At 59.3% G+C, this 14,300-nt stretch overlaps 2 protein-coding genes across 14 annotated transcripts in view; one reads left to right on the top strand and one right to left on the bottom strand.

The window, feature by feature from the left end:
- MOK (MOK protein kinase) overlaps positions 1-1,879 on the top strand; it is a 50,402-nt gene extending 48,523 nt beyond the window's left edge. For all 5 annotated transcript variants that reach the window (XM_032345339.1, XM_032345337.1, XM_032345341.1 and 2 more), the window contains one exon: positions 1,034-1,879. In XM_032345339.1, the coding sequence (XP_032201230.1) occupies positions 1,034-1,390 (357 nt within the window). In that variant the 3' untranslated portion in view covers positions 1,391-1,879. The remainder of the gene's footprint in view (positions 1-1,033) is intronic.
- Positions 1,880-5,152: 3,273 nt separating this feature from the next.
- The window catches only part of WDR20 (WD repeat domain 20), a 66,394-nt gene continuing 57,246 nt past the window's right edge, over positions 5,153-14,300 (bottom strand). For 5 of the 9 annotated variants that reach the window (XM_032345331.1, XM_032345332.1, XM_032345328.1 and 2 more), the window contains one exon: positions 5,161-5,979. In XM_032345331.1, coding sequence (XP_032201222.1) covers positions 5,926-5,979 — 54 coding nt within the window. In that variant the 3' untranslated portion in view covers positions 5,161-5,925. Of the gene's footprint in view, positions 5,980-8,287; positions 10,214-14,300 lie in introns of those variants that run through there. The other 4 variants (XM_032345333.1, XM_032345329.1, XM_032345325.1 and 1 more) reach the window with 4 other exon arrangements.

The raw sequence follows: 14,300 nt of genomic DNA, 5'->3' as shown, positions 1-14,300 counted from the left end.
AGCCGCCTGCTGAAGGTTCCCTTCGGCTAATAGGCCGAGTGGTTCAGACCCAGTCCCCCACTCTCTTCTCCCAAACCTGCTTTTCTACCCAGGCCTTCCCTTTAAGGGTGGAGGTGGCTCCCTTTCGGCGGTTCAGGCCCCAAATGGTGACACACACCCCCGCCCACCTGAGCCCCCCTTATTTTGCCTCCCAACTGCTGTCCCTGCTCAGCCCTTCCCGCCAGGGAGACGTTTGTCTGTGTCACTCCAGCCAGCACCCACCACAGTCCCCCTGTGTCGACAGGGGCCACCTGGGAGGCCTTCCCCACTTTGTGGGCCATAAGGTCCCATCACAGCTGCCCTCTTTTCTCTGGTGCCGTGGGTGGTCCATCAGCGAACCGTGGGGCTCTTTCCCAGTAAGACTTAGGGCACTGCGATGTGCATTCCATCCATTATATGCCATGAAATTATTTGCAACTATTAGAAAATGTAGCGGTGCCTGGGTGGCCCAGTTGAGTGAGTGTCCAACTCTTGGTTTTGGCTCAGATTGTGATCTCGGGGTCTTGGGATCGAGCCCCACGTCGGGCTCTGGGCTCGGCAGGGAATCTGCTACAGATTTTCTCCCTCCCCTCAAATAAATGAATAAATAGAATCTTTTTTTTTTTTTTTTAAGTAAAAAAATTCTTAGCTCATCAGCCACACTAGAGCAAGACGGCGGGCAGATCTGGCCGACCCGGAGTTAGAGCAGGGCCACCAGCACAGCCGCGGCCCGTGGAGCGCAGCTGTGACCATCTCAGTGTCCTCCCTCGCGTCAGGCCAGGCCAGGCCACAGTCAGCTGCCCCGCGGGGCAGACTCCATGTGAAACTACCGTGGGATGCTCCAACAGCGGCCCGGGGGCCTGGGTGGCAGGGATACCGTCCAGTTGCCGTATGGCCACACCTCTTGGTCAAGTTCCATTAGGCCAAAGTCGTGCAAAAGAGCCTCTCTTGTTTTTCCTAATTTCCATGAAGGGGACACCATTGTACGTTCATCTGCCCTGTGTTTTGTTTCAAGAAACAGTCCCTAAAGCCAGAGGAGGACCATCCCAAGAGACCAGGCCCAGCCTACGTCACGGAACTGCCCAGACTGAAGCTTTCGGGAGTGACCAAACCATCCTCGTATCCTAGCCCCGCGCTGCACCCCGTGTTCGGCCCGGGGCCCGGCAGGAAAGTGCTGGGGCTGAGGCCCCTCGAGTGTGTTGGCGCCCGCCAGAAGGTAGCCCATCGCGCTCGCTCCCCGTGGCCCACGGCTCTCAGGCCGGCCCCGCCGAGTGTCTGTTTCCTTCGACAGACGGATGCGCACAAGGACACGAAGCCCGACCTAAAGCAGTACGGCCTGCCCTCGATCCAGAGGAAGGGCGGGGGGCGCTGAGACGCCCCCGCTGGCTCGCCCCTGGGAGCGGAGACTGGGTGTGGCCAGGCTGGCCCGCGGATCGCCACCGAGCCCCCAGGGGAGGGCTGCGGGGTGAGGCCTGGCGTGTCCCCCTCGCAGAGCCTGGCGTCCCCGGAGGCACTGCCCCGCCGGCCAGCTGGTGCCCCCTCGGCCTGGACCCCCAGCCTGCGGCTCCGGGTGTCCTGAAAGCGGCTGTCCTGTGCTCCAGCCAACACATCCGTAAAACCACCTCAGCCCGGGCTTTCTTCTCATGTTTCTAACCAAGAGATTTGGGGCAGAGAATATTTTGTAATTTTTTTAAATCTGAATCAAAACAGAAGTCGGAGTTTATACACTGTGTTATTTAGGCTTGGTTTCAGCACGGGCTCTGCGCGTCGTGCCTTCTTTAGATGTCACCAGTCGCACGGGCATGTCACAGTTACATCATGCTGTCGGAGTTTTATTAAAGAATAAGCTATCAGTGCGATATTTTAATATTTCCTGAGTTAAACATGTGTCCTAACATGCATTTCTCTATTTTAGATCTTGGGAACATACGTGGGAATCTATTTTGTTGGGAAGGCTTTGGTACAGCTTAGTTTTGTGGCACTTGAGAAGCCAGAGGCTCTGCCTGGGTGCATGTGGCCTTGGTGCCCTGGGGAGCTGCGGCCAGACGAGGCCGCCACGCGTGGGGCACGTCAGAGCACCGGCTTCCCCGCGGCCTCTGGTGTTGGCTCCGCAGTAGAGATGCTGCTTAGCTTTGCTGTGGGCCCGCCTGCTGGGCAGACGCCAGGCCCCTCCTGAGCCCCTTTTTGTCTTGGGATGTAGTGTAGTGACGCCTTCGTTTTATCTTCACAAATGTACACCATTAAGAAAAAGCAAATTTCCCAGGTTAGTTTTAGTCTTCTTATTCCCTCTTTTAAGACAAATCCGTGATGCTCTTCCGCACGCTCTCCAGTGGCCACCGCCTCTGACCTGCCTGCTAGGTCGGGGGCAGGCCGGGGGTCCCAGGCCGGCCCGGCCGAAGGGCAGATTCAGCACCAGAAACGACACCTCATGTGTTGGGGGCACATGAGGAGGGGCTGGAAAGAGCTTCCTTTGAGCCCGTTTAACACCCTGGCAGAGGCTTCCAGATTCCCTGTTGTGGCGGGGAGCTCTGGGGGTCAAGAGGGGCACTGCTCTGCCTCTGCAGAAGACCTGGGAGTTCCGGGGCCCCTGGGAGCTGAGGCGAGGAGGAGGCCAGAGCAGGTGGCGCTGGGGCTGAGCAGCAGGAGGGCCAGGGAGACAGGAGCGGAGTCCTGGGATCGCAGAGGGCCCTGCAGGGCCTGCGCGCCCACACTCTGAACCCAGGCCGAGGGGGCTGCCGGAGAACCGGGCCCCCGACGGGCAGTGGTTCACGGGGCATGCTCCTGTCCTCGAGGACTGGCTAAGGACCATTTAAGGACTGACAAGAATTTGTGTATGTAGGAAAGCTGTTACCCTGTAAGTGTATAAAACTCAAGAGGAAAATCTTTCAAGTTCTCCCGCATGCGTTTCTGAGAAAGCAGACTTGTCTCCACAGAGGGCCTCTCTGGGGCAGGCCAGGCCCTTGGGGGTGCGACCTGTCCACCCACTGAAGCTCTTTTGGCTTCATGTTGGTCTCTGGAAGACAAGGCTGGGAGGCAGGCAGCCCGGAGCCAGGAGCCCGGAGCGCAGCCACACCAGGCCCCAAAGCGAGCAGTCCAGCCCGCTGTGCACTGGCACCCACGGAGGAGCGGCCCACGCTCTCCCTTCCGGCACCCACCCAGCCACCCTCAGCATGGGAGCCAGTCCCTGGGCAGCCGGAATGGCTCTGGCTGTGCCTGGCCTCCAGGCCCTGTGCTGGGCCCGTGCGGGGGCCGCCTCCACCCACTTTCGAGGCCCTGGTGGGTCTCCGCTAGCTCCAGGCTCGGAAGGTGGTAAAGGGGACCTGAAGGTCAGGTGAGCCTTTGCGGGCAATACTCTTCCCAAGCGACAAAGCCCAGTGCACCGGCCTCTGTTCCTCCCCGACAGGGTCCTCCTGCCCTGAGCCCCCGAGGGCATGAGCACACGTGGCCCGGGTGCCCCAGCGTGCAGGTGCGGCCTGGGGTGCTGGTCCCAGAGCTCCCGTTGACAGCGCCTTCACGTGTGAACCTGCTTGTGGGGTAGAAAGAGCGAAGGCAACGCCACCCAAGGGACCTGGGCGCAGCTACTCCCTGCTCCCCCCAGCCTCCGGCACCAGGGACACTCGTGGGCCTGCTGCGTTTCCTCTGGCCGCTGGCAGGCTCACTGACTCCGGGGCCCACAGCCTTGGCCCCCTCTTAGATTCCCTTGGACCCGTCCCCTCGCAGGCAGCACTCCTTCACCGGCCCCAGACGTGTACGAAAGCTCAAGGCAGCAAGTAAAAGCGAACCCAAGTCGTGCTGAGCCTTCCCTGGCTTCCAAGGGTGACGGAACTTGGGGTTGGCCTGGGACCGCCTGCCCGGGACCTGCCAGTGTCCGCGGCGGGAGTGGAGTTGGGGGGGGTGCAGGGGTGGGGGAGGACAGCTACAAGGCATTTGGAAGCCACCTTGGACTACCTGGTCCAAGAGCCATAAATCCGTTCCCACTACAGGCGCATCGACAGCAAACCGGGGCCCATCTGACAGCTTCGCCCCGCAGCCTGAGCCCAGGGGGCCGAGCCAGGACCGCCCACCTCCAGAGATGGGAAAGGAGGGATGGGGGCGGGGGGCACGGCTCGGGCGTCCAACCCAACAGAGCCTGAAATTTAACACACGTGACCATTGTCCTCATGCCCAGATTTCCACCTGTCACTTCTAGAAAAAGAAGCCCAGCCCAGAGGATCCCAGGATGAATGCTGGACTCCATTCTCTGGCCTTGGCCTTGGCTGACCTGCAGCAGTATGTGGACCCCCGCAGGTGTCCCTGGACCCAGCAGGTGGGGTCTTCTGTGTTCTTGGCCACGCCTAGAAGCCAGCACTTTGGTCACCGTGACAGGCCATCCAGAATGTGCAGGTCACTTTGAATGTATGTTATTGATTTCGGACTCTCTCGCTTGAGACAATGGGGGGTCTGTTTCCCGGCGTTCCTTCCCCCAGAGTGCCTGTCCCGGGGACCCAGGGGCTCCGTGAGCTGCAGAAGCGTTGGTGGCCCAGCCTCTCCTCTCCCAGTGCCTTGGACACGCGGCAGCTCTCGGAGGCGGGTGCTCGGTTTTCCGGCTCCGCCGTGCACATAGGTCCCAGATCTAACGTGCTCGCTTTGAGAGCTGTTTCAGACACTCCGTGGCTCAGTCCCACCGATAAAAATGCCTTCCACGGGTGCAGCTGCAGACGGTCCAAGTGACAGCCTTCTGCTTGGCGATTCCCGCGGCCGGGGCGTCCGCTGGTGGGTGGGTGTAGGCAGGACCCGCGCCCAGAGCTGCTCCGGAGCCAGTCTCAACCCGACACCCGTCCCCGACGGTCCGGTCCGCACACCCTGGACTCGCCAGAGGCCGCGATGACGTCGTGTGCCCATGGGCTTCCGGCGACGACAGACCGCGCCCAAGGACTGGGAGGAGAAAGGGGTTCGCTGGCTCACCTGCACAGCGGTCGCCCCCCACTCCTCACGGCGGCGGAAGAGCCACAGAACTCTCCAGATGAGCCGCGCTCCTGTAGCCAGTCCTCGTCCTCCTCGTTGGGGCTTCCAGGAGCGCGGTGGAAGAGGACAAACCATTTCATACCAAACTTTAATTGAACAGAAAATTACATGAAAAATTGAGCCAACTTAACAGAAGATAAACAGTATGTTCAAGAAACTTTTAATATTAATTTTTTGTGTGAATTAGAAAGATCACTCAGAAATGACGGAAATGACTGGTGAAGCAACCATGTCCCCAGCAGCAGAGTCGCAGCATTTACACACAGAATACGGAGCTGACTGCGAGGGACCCCGGTGTTAAGTCACTGTTAAGATTAAAAAGAGCATCTTCACACCCTGCAGGGCTGTGAGTCCGTGAGACCCGTATTTAAAGTAATTCCCTAAAAGCATTAAACTATTTTAAGTGCAAAAATTCATAAAAATCTACAATTGCAGCATCCATCTTCCTCAATGACAGATTTAAGTCAGAAAGCAACAGCCTTCTCCGGGAATGCTTTCCAGCTTGTCTCTGATCACCTACGTATGGAAACATCAGTGCAAAAACAGAGTGAAATACTATTTATAACCGTTGAATTTAAGGGGACTTCTCGTCCAAGAATTATTGTATCTTACACACTATATATATGTAGAGTTTTATATAGATCTCTATATGAGATTTTACAGTTGAGTAAAACGTAAGAAAGTCCCCTTTATTTTTTTACTGCAGCCCCGATAGGACCTTTTTAAAACGGGAACAGCTTCTTTGGGTGAATGGCAGAGAGCGCCCTTCCGAGCGGGCCCCGCGGGTCCCCGCACGTGACTCCGGGTGACAGCCGCCTCCGTGAGTGTCCGTGCTCCCGTCTCCGTCCGTCCGTCGCTCCCATGAGGCCCCGTCGGGGCGAGGGTTCTCGAGCGGGGGTGCCGCTACACTACGGTTCCACCCGGAGAGCTGGCCTGGTTTTGGGATGACAGTAAGCCCTGCAAACAAAGCAGTTTACATTAATCCAGCAAAACACGGGCAGCCAAGGAAGCCACACTCATCCTTCGCCAGAGGCTCCCACGACCACAGATGTGTCGGACTGTTACCCTGCGTGTGAACAAACCCTCCGTTTCTCATCTACTTCTTCCTATCCGTGTCACCGTGTGACCTTCCCAGTCACTGAAGCTGGCCCCAGGCTGGGCGTCCAACGCTGGGCAGGGATGGCCTGGGGAGCAGCGGGCGACCTCTCGGGGCTTGGGCTCCTGGGGACCTCAGCGATGCCCTTTGACCTCACGACTTGTCCCCACAGCAGGCAGGCCACCACAGGTGGGGCATAGAGCTTTCTAAAGGTGTCTTCCTGCCGGGGGCGGGGGAGGTCTCACTTTCTCTGGTTGGGGTGACGGTGGTGTCCCCGGCCTTCAGCACCGGCTTATGGGGCTCAGCACGAGGATAAAGGAGGGTCTCGCCCTGGGCTGTTGGGTTTGGGGACAGGGTGCAGGAGGTCACCCCCACTGAGAGGTGGGGGCCTGAGCTGAGATCCCCCCAACTCTCGACACAGCAAGGAGCATCTCCGTGTGTCCACGCTCCCTGGGACAGAGCCTCCGCGCAGCTCATGTTCGTTCAGTAAGAAATTGAAGGTTACGAGCGCGTGACCCCGAAGCCGGGTTTTCAGTTCTCTGAACACAAATAAGCTGTCCTAAGAAGTGCTTCCGCTGTTCGCTGTTGACACGGAACAAGCCTTGAACTTGGACGAAAGGCAGCTGCGTTGGCACACCCTGGACCTGTGTGGACACGGAAGGCGAGGGGGGCTGCGACTCTGCCCTTCGGCTCTGCCCATCCCTGGGGGCGGGGAGGGGGGCAGGGGCCCGGAAACTGTCCCACCGGGACGCCTTCCATCTCGTTTGTCACAACCGACCGCTGCTCATCTAGACACGGACAGGAAGCCAAGGGAGGGTCCCCCCCGGGGCCCCTGCTCCGAATCCACAGATCTTTCCCTCGGGTCCAGGAGCTGCCCCCGAGTAGGAGCATTACCTGGGCTGACTTAACGGTGAGGCGCCCCCTGTGATTCCCCCGCACGACCTCCAGGCAGCTACACCGCTGGAGGGGCTGCGGACCTCACCTCACCCTGGCCCCCCGCCTCCCCGGGGTAGGGGGAGCAGTAGCCGCCAAGGGAGAGGAGCCGCGAACCCGTCCCTCCTCACGGCCGCTAGGGAGCCGCAGGGAGGCCGGCAAGGTCGGACTCTATCTCCGGGGGACGGTCCAGAGGGAAGAAGCCTTTATCCCAAGAACGCTCTGCCTCCGAGAGGTGTCGGGGGCTCGGATGCCAGCCAGCGGCTCCCAGGAGCTGTGGGACGTCCAGGAACAGTGCCAAGTCTACAACATGAAGAGGACCCTTTTCTCCCCAAACGAGAGGAGGACTCTGCTCCTCCCGCTAAAGGGGGAGTGGTGACCCAGCCTGGGGACAGACCCCCAGCCCTGCGCAGTGCTCCAGAGGACAATGGCCTGAGACGCCCACGGCTATTTAAAGACTCGGGACACACAGAGAAAAGCAGCCCCCCAGTTCCACCCCCCAGACCAGCCTTGTCCAACTCGAGGACAAGGAAAGCCACATGTGAAATTTTTTAAAATTCTAGGAGCACAGTTAACAAGAGAAAAGGTGAAATTAGTTCTAAGACATTTAACCCAATATAGCCCATATTATCGTTTCAACAGGTAATGAATGTACAAATTATTAAGGGAGTATTTTATGTCATTTTCTCATATGAAGCCTTGGGAACGCTGTGGAGCACATCTGGGTTTGGGGCGCCCCAGTCCTGTGCCGCAAGGCTGCAGGTGGCCCGCGCCGCCCAGCCCTGCCTTCAACCCTCTCCGATCTGGAGTGCAACAGCCACAGCATCAGCAGGGGCACCCCAAGATGCCACCCCATCCTCAGGGATCTGGGGGGAGTTCCACTCTCCTACACAGACTCACTCACTCTCCAGTTTCCGTTGGCTGAAGCCTCTCCGCCCCCCACAACCACCACCCCTGCTGTCCTACTGTCCGCATGAGGCCCAGGTTCAAAAGGGATCACCAAGTTCACCTGAACAAGCAGCCATCTCAAACCCGCCTTCCCCGGGATTCCTGCCCACAAACATCAATTGCCAGATGCTCCCCTGCCCAGGGAACTGAAGGGTCTTGATCATGGGGTTAGCCCTTCCGATGTCACCTGTGGGGGACAATTTCTTATGGACACTGTACACCAGTATGGACCTGGGATCCACACCCTGGTGCTGCCCCTCGGTCACCGCACTGGGACACGGCCCCGAGAGCTCTGTGGGGTGAGCCTCTGCCAGAACAAAGGGACAAGGGACAGAATGGTGGGCCTCCAGCAGCCTGGCGACATGCCCTGCTGAGGGGACACAACCCCAGGGTGCAGGTGAGGGTCTGGAGCATTCCTAGGAGGAGGGCACGAGGGATCGTTGGACACAAGCAGCCTGAGGCCTTTGCAGGTCAGCGTTAGGGGAGGGGGGCCATCCAGAGGCTGTCCGGAGCCAGCAGACACGGTCCCCATCGGGCCTGGCATGGCCAGCGGGATGTCAACCCCACCTGCTCCCTTCCTGGAGATGGAACCAGCTTCACTGGGATGGACCGTGGAGGCCCGGAGAAATCCTGCCGTTCAACCAAAAATCCAGTGTCCAGGTCATCTTGCTTCTATCAGCTGTGCTTTCGTTTAAAGGTTACCCGGGGACAGAAAGACGGGCAACACAGGCCCCCATCAAAGACCTGAGGCGGCCATCGCGAGGAAGCCCTGTGGACGTGCGGGGCCCGGCTGCGGCCCGGGCCGCCTGCTCCGGAGGGGGCTTGCTGTTGGCGCCTTCCCTGGTGACTTCGGTGGGAGGAAGGAGACTCGGGCCCGGCCGGCCTGCGTGGCGCTGACCCACCGGACAGTGGACAGCGGGCGGCGGCGACTCGCTGCGTGAGCGCCCATCCTCTCGGGCCCCCGGGCAGCTGAGAGAGGTCGAGGGATGACTCCTGAACCTGGTATTTGATCTGCTGCTCTCACTAGAGTGGCCGTTTTATCCCCGCTAGAGACCTCACTGAAAAGTAAGGGATGAGATACTCCAGCTCTTGTTCACACAGAGACTAAGAGGCAAATATCATTTGTAAAGCGATGTCCCCTTAGAGATGGCCCGGAGTCGGCGGGATGTCACCAGGCTGCCTTCCTCCAGGAGCTTCCAGCCGTGGATGCACTCCCCCCGCCGCCAGGGCCTCGCCGCTCACGGGACCCAGACCACGTGCCCGGCGGGGCCGAGGCCCCAGAGCCCCCGAGCCAGGCATGGGAAGTGGGCCAAGCAGGGCCTCGGCCCCCACCCCGCCCCAGAGCCCCTGCACGCTCTGGCAGCGGACTGTGTTCCTGTGGCAGCCTCCAGCTGCCCAGTGACAGGTTACACCAAAGGTGACACATTTCCCCAGAGGCCCCTCAACCTGGCCTCCAAGGCCGGGGGAAAGTGACGCTCTTGTCGGACGTACGGGAAAAAGGTGCTCTCGGGCACAAGCGTGTGAGGGCCACTCTGAGAAGGAGCCTGCAGACCAGGCCCGCACTCTTACCCTTGGGCCCTACGTCCGGTGGCTGGGGGAGGGAATCCTCTTGGGTGTCCCTAAAGCCTCTCCAGAGGGGCCCACCCAACACGAGAGGCTGGTCTGGAAGCCACCGACACTAGAGGGGGGGACGGGCTGAGCGCCTCCGGGGGCTCCGACCCTCTTGGGACCCCCTGGTCCAGATTTGGGAGTTTCGACAGGCAGGCGCCCGCGGAAGACGGGCCTAGAGTCTTTTCGCAAGGCACAAACTAACTATTTTGAAAAGATGAAGTGTGTATCTTTTTAAACTTGCTGTTGACCTAACAGGTACGGGCTTAAAATCCACTCTGCACTCGGGAAAACCCTAGGGCTCCCGCTCCAGGAGATCCGAGGCGGCCCGTGTGAGGGCGGAGGCCGAGGCCGTCTCCTCCGATCGGCAGCCTGGCGGCAGAGGCTCGGGAGGCCGGCCCCGTCAGGAATATGCTGGGGTCGACCCCCTGGAGGAGCTTCCTGAGGTCCTGGCAGCCCCGAGCCCCAGGCTCCGCTGTCTCGCGTCAGGTGGGAGCACGGCCCAGGGGCTCGGCCCCACGTCTGCCTCTCACGGCCCCCAGGGGACTTGCAGATCTAGGCCGGGCTCCTGGCCTTGAGGCATTCAGGGTCGCGGACGTCAGGGCGCTGCGGAGAGGGAAGGGACCCTTCAGAGCAGGACAGTGTGAGTGGCCAACTCTTGGCACCCTCCATGGGCCTTCCCTCACCGGCCCTTTCTGCAGGGGACCAGACCGCTGGCCCTCGCCGCACTGACCAAGCCGCCAGCTCGCCCCGCACGCCATTCAAGACCAGGAGGAGGGCAAGGACCCTCTCGCCCCAGCCCGCCTGCCCAGGGAAAGAGCTCCCACGGAAGCCTGCCGGCTGGGTGGCCGCTGGGTGTGCAGGGTCCCGGGGCCAGCTGGCAGCCAGGGCGCCTTCCGAGGGTCAGCCTTGCGGTTCACAGGGCCTCCGCCAGGCGCAGCCACGGGGCTACCAGCTGCCCCCGCCCGGCCAGGAGTCAGGGAGATGAGGGCCACACGCAACGGTCAGTGCCTCTGATCCCACAAACCGCGCGTCTCATTATAAGGAACTCCGAGCTGGCAACGGGAGGCAGAAATTCATGGCTACGCGCTCTATAAACACTAACAAAGCCTGTAATTTCACAGCTTTTAGAAGTTTTCTTTTTTGGCTCATGGAGACTGTGTGAAGCCCAGCTGGGAAATGGCCGGCCGCAAACCGTGCGCTTGCTCCCTTCCCGCGCTCATGCGGTGCCCGCCCCGCACACAGGGCTGCAGCCCTCCCGCCCAGACGCGCGCGTCTCGAGCCGTGACAGCGACGAGAAGAGCCAAAGACCAAGACAGGGAGACAGAAACAGGATTTTCTTAAAATGATAAATTAGCGGTACTGATATTAAAGCTTCAGTAACTACTGTAACATTTTAACGAATATCGTAACTTAATTTATCAACATTTCATGTTAGGAAGGCTCTTTATCGAATTTATTCATCAAGAAATTAGATGAAAACGTAAAAAAGGAAATACATTATTTTACCTTTGACTTTCATTAAAGGTAAATAATCGTACAATTTTATACAAGGTCACCTAACATAGCAGTCTTTAATAAACTCAGGCGTACAGAAGTAAAAAATGCAGGAAATTCTTCCTTTTACACTCAAACTGGGTGGCAGCAGTGTGAGGACACCAAGTCACATAACAGGAGCAGCAACACTCAGAGTTAATACCGGGGGCGGGGGCGGGGGTGGCGGGGGGCGGACTCTGCCCTCCACTGTGGGGGGCGGGGGGCATTCTCACACAGCTTTGAACTTGGGCTCTGAACACAAGTGCTTTTCAATACGAGCCCCGGACTCCGCTTTCCGGACTGCTGTCCGCACTCAGGGGCCATGCCTGGGGTCATGGAGCTGAGCCCCTTGACGACCCCAACAGACGACAGTCCCCGGCAGCCCACCATGACAGGCATGCGGACGAGGACGGCCTTCGGCGCCCGGTCCCTGCGGTGTTCCTGGGGTGGCTGACACGCCCGGTCACTCATCAGGCCCACAGCCCCCGTGCAGGGGCCCCGCTGAGGAAGGAAAGCCCCACAGTGGACACACCCAGCAGCACCATGAAGTCCATCGGGGCCATCGGCTGGACGCTGTGCTCCGTGTCTCTCTCCCGGACAAGACAGGGGGACTCTGCTTCTAGGTCTTTCTCACACCACAAACGCATCGGGGTTTCCCAAAGGATTCCTTCTCCAGCCCTCCCTGGCCCTGCGGCCTTGCCCCTCAACTTGGACCTTCCCCAACAAAAAACCAAGCACCTCCCCGCCAAGGCCGGAGGTGAGGAAGCCCCGGATGCAGGTTCAGACTCTGACAAAGCAGCTTCCCCCATTTCCGCGCCAACTCAACACGTGAGGGGGCCTTTGAAATTCAAGATGCACCACAGGAAGCGGGGCAAGTGGGGGAACTGGGGCAACTCGCCAGCCAGGACTTGGGTGTTAGGCAACAGTGGAGCAGAACACCTGAGTCCCACGGGGACGTATGCGCGTGTCCGTAAGACGGTCCGGTTTCCTGACGTTCTCTTGCTAGTGGCTTCGGAGCGGCTCGGGCAGTAACGCTGGTGATAGCTTACTCCTGTTTCCTCCCCTCCCCTGTCCTGTCCTGGGTATCTATCCTCAGTCCCAAGGCAATGGCTCACAGAACACTTCCAAAATGCTCTAGAAGGTTCAATCAGCACAAAAGACAAAATTAAGATTCTTTACCACTATTTAAGTGAACTTAGAACCCAAAGGTATCGATTATTTTTCAAGAGTCTGTCTACTCCCTCTTATACATTTGCTCTTAAAAGAAGGCAGGGTTGGGGCGCCTGGGTGGCTCAGTGGGTTAAAGCCTCTGCCTTCAGCTCAGGTCATGGTCCCAGGGTTCTGGGATCGAGCCCTGCGTTGGGCTCTCTGCTCAGCAGGGAGCCTGCTTCCCCTCCTCTCTGTCTGCTTGTGATCGCCGCCTAATAAATAAATAAAATCTTACAAAAAAAAAAAGAAGAAGGAGGAGGCAGAGTTTTCCAAAGGCTTCCTTGTCCGGCCCTCTCAGGGACTTCAGTCCCCTGGCCTCCGAGGAAGAGAAGAATCTCAGAGCAGTGCTGAGGTCCCTGCACGCAGGCCGGGGGGAGCAGGGGTCGAGAGCCCCCTGGGCTGTGCCTTCCGTGGGCGCAGGCGGACGGCTGTGGCGGCCGAAGAGCAGCCTCTCTCGTCAGCAGCGAGCTCATCCCGGGGTGAGGCGAGTGAAGCTGTTCTTGCCCAGATAATGTTGAAGCGAGAACACTGAACAGTTTCCATGAAGCTCAAGGTTCGGTGAGGAAACTAGAAAACTAGAAAAGAGCTCCCCAGGGGTGCTCAAGGTCACCATGGAAGCCACCCGGCCCTGGGCCTTCTGTACCTGAGACCAGGAACCCCCATCCCCCGGGGGGCAGCACACGCTCCCGTCAGAAGCCAGTCCCGGGGTGGCCCTGCCTGCCTCTCCAGTGCCCCCTGCTCCTCAAGCTGTGGGCAGCTCCAGGCTGCTCTCGGCTTGGTCTCGGAGGACACCCTGCGTTCTGTCCTCCTGACAGTGGGACAGTGGCTCAGCGGCTCAGTGGCTGGCGAAGAAAGGGGGCGGCTGTCAGAGGTGCCAGAAGGGCCACGCGGCCCTCGGCAGCACCTCACCCCCAGCAACGGGCCCCAGAGCAGGACAGACAGACGTTCAGGATACGATCACCAGCGGGAACTAGAACAACACTGACCAAGCCCCAAACCCCAAACTGTGACATGACCACAGTTTCAAAAACCGGGGTGGGAGCGGGGGGGTGGTGACCCCACGGGCTTCCGTCAGCACATTTCAGAGCTTGCCTGGGAGAGAACAATAATCTCCTCTTGCCCCCCCCCCCCCCGCCCCAAGCGCCCATGTCGCAGTGGGCAGCGGAGGGCGCCAGAGGGTGAAAGCAGCCAGAAAGCCCGCGGCCCCAGGGCGCACTGCGGCTGCCCCGCCGGCAACGCAGGGAGCTGTGCTCAGAGTCCAACGGTCCCAAGAAGCTTCCCCGTAAACGCTACTTACCTGGGACGGGCCACTCTGCCTGGGCCACTCAGTCCTGAACTCTGAAACTGCATACTCAAGGCCTCAGAAGCATTTGAACTGAAATTTCTAAACCTAAGTCGGTACATAAAATTGCACCTGGGGTGCCTGGCTCTGATTCTCTCCAACCGACGTCCCAGTTTAGCCTCCAAAGTTGAACAGTCCACAAGCACGGCTGTCTTTGCTGCCGGTTAACATTTAGGAACAAAGGACCACAACAACTTAAGAGCAAACAGAACATGAACATACACCCATGACGTCATGCATAAACGGGGGGCGGGGTGCACCTGGAAGGCCGGCGCGCTTCGGAACACCGCGATCTCGGAACCCCACGATCAGAACAGAAGGCCCTCCCGTGGAAGGGGCGGGTGGAAAGTGAGCTGAGGGTTGCAGGGCGCTAAGCAGGCCCAGGGAAGTAGGGTCCAGCCTCCCAGGGGGCTGCGGGCCGTGTTCCAGCACACAGAGCTCCGGCTCCAAGCCCAGAGCACGTGTCCTCTTTGCTGAATCGCATCCACTACTCAAACGGGTGTGAATGATCAGCGTCTCTATGTTTAACAACAAAGGTGTGCAGAACAGAAAACAAACCAGAATAAGCAAAGTAAGTTAACAAATAAGATAATCACCATCTTGACA

The sequence above is a fragment of the Mustela erminea genome, chromosome 5 (assembly GCF_009829155.1).
Source record: "Mustela erminea isolate mMusErm1 chromosome 5, mMusErm1.Pri, whole genome shotgun sequence".
Taxonomy (NCBI): Eukaryota; Metazoa; Chordata; class Mammalia; order Carnivora; family Mustelidae; genus Mustela; species Mustela erminea.
This window is presented reverse-complemented; position numbering and strand designations above follow the sequence as displayed.